This window comes from Nicotiana attenuata, unplaced genomic scaffold, assembly GCF_001879085.1.
Source record: "Nicotiana attenuata strain UT unplaced genomic scaffold, NIATTr2, whole genome shotgun sequence".
In the NCBI taxonomy this organism is placed as follows: domain Eukaryota; kingdom Viridiplantae; phylum Streptophyta; class Magnoliopsida; order Solanales; family Solanaceae; genus Nicotiana; species Nicotiana attenuata.
The window spans coordinates 568-2,273 of NW_017695716.1; the positions used below are offsets into that span (position 1 = coordinate 568).

At 43.8% G+C, this 1,706-nt stretch overlaps 1 protein-coding gene across 1 annotated transcript; it reads left to right on the plus strand.

The window, feature by feature from the left end:
* Positions 1 to 277: 277 nt before the first annotated feature.
* LOC109222651 lies at positions 278 to 925 on the plus strand (the record flags this gene model as incomplete). The annotated part of the gene is made up of 1 exon (XM_019386978.1): positions 278 to 925. A coding segment is annotated over exon 1 (648 nt), but the record flags the coding sequence as incomplete, so codon positions are not given.
* Positions 926 to 1,706: the final 781 nt, after the last annotated feature.

Below are 1,706 nucleotides of genomic sequence, written 5' to 3' on the forward strand. Positions count from 1 at the left end.
TGTGTTTTCTTATGATGTATACGCGCTGATTGATCCGGGATCTACATTATCATATGTTACACCCTTTGTGGCTAATAAGTTTGGCATTGAACCTGAATTGATAAGTAAACCCCTTGCGGTATCTACTCCGATAGGAGATTCTGTGATTGCTAGAAGGGTATATAGAGGTTGCACTGTGATGATTTGTAGTCGTCAAACCTCGGCAAATTTAATTAATATTCCATTGGTTGACATCTTACAAGAAGTACCCAAATATGCAAAGTACATCAAGGACATTATGGCAAATAAAAGGAGGCTAACCGAGTTCGAGACTGTGGCACTCACTGAGGAGTGCAGTTCAAGAATTCAGGGCATGTTACCGCAGAAATTGAAGGATCCAGGTAGTTTCACTATCCAAATCTCGATTGGTAAAACTGTTATTGGGCGAGCTTTATGTGATCTTGGAGCAAGCATCAATTTGATGCCGCTATCGGTGTTCAGACAGTTGGGTTTGGGTGAGCCACGCCCAACAACAGTTATCTTACAGTTAGCTGATCGCTCCCTTGCTCATCCTGAGGGAGTGATTGAAGATGTGCTAGTTCAAGTGGGTTCCTTCATATTCCCTGCTGATTTCATTATCTTGGATTACGAGCCTGATCAGGAAGTCCCATTTATTTTGGGGCGTCCATTCTTAGCCACGGGCCGAGCTATTATCGATGTTTGCGAAGGAAGAATGACAATGAGAGTGGGTGATCGAGTGGAGGTCTTGAATGTTTATAGAGCACTCAAGTTACCAGCCCACTATGAAGAGTTATCCATGATCTCTGTGGTGGAGAGTGATGCTACATCGTTAGTGCCCTATATGAGCCCTGTAGATCCTGTTGAACGAGTATTGATTGGGGATGTAGAAAATAGTGAAGATGAAATGATGGGAGAAATTGAGCAAGTACTGGATATGTCCTGCAGTTATGTCCAGGGGTTTAGAGGTCTCGACCTCTATTGCATGCTGTTACACGTCCCTTCCTATCAGTCCCGGAGGAATTTGGGACTCCTATCCTAAAAAGAGGAGGGGGGTTCTAGGCAGACCCTCAGGTTTAAAGGCAAAATACTAGGCGACAAATAAGAACACATAGGACTGCATTTAGGGGGTAAAACACGGAAATCAGATAGAAGGCTCAGATATACCTCCACAAGTAATGCACACAGACATCACGACTCATACACAACTAAGGTCTAAATTCAAATCCTAACCAGGTATTTAAGTGGTAACAGTAGAACCAGATTTATTACATGACTAGAAATGGTTGATTTTGATGTGATAATGGGAATGGATTGGTTGGCCTCATGCTATGCAAATGTTGACTGTCTTACGAAGATGGTTGGGTTTCAGTTTCCTGGTGAACCCGTCATTGAATGGAAGGGGAACATTGCTACGCCGAAAGGTAGGTTTATTTCCTATCTTAAGGCAAGGAAGATGATCTCAAAAGGTTACATTTATCATCTCGTTCGCGTTAGGGATGCGGAGGCGAAGCCGCCTACTCTACAATCAATCCCCGTGGTCAATGAATTTCCAGATGTTTTCCCAGATGAACTCCCAGGCCTTCCTCCTGAGAGGGAGATTGAGTTTAGCATTGATGTGTTGCCTGACACTCAATCGATCTCTATCCCTCCATACAGAATGGCCCCGGCAGAGTTGCAAGAGTTGAAGGCGCAGTTGAAGGACTTAC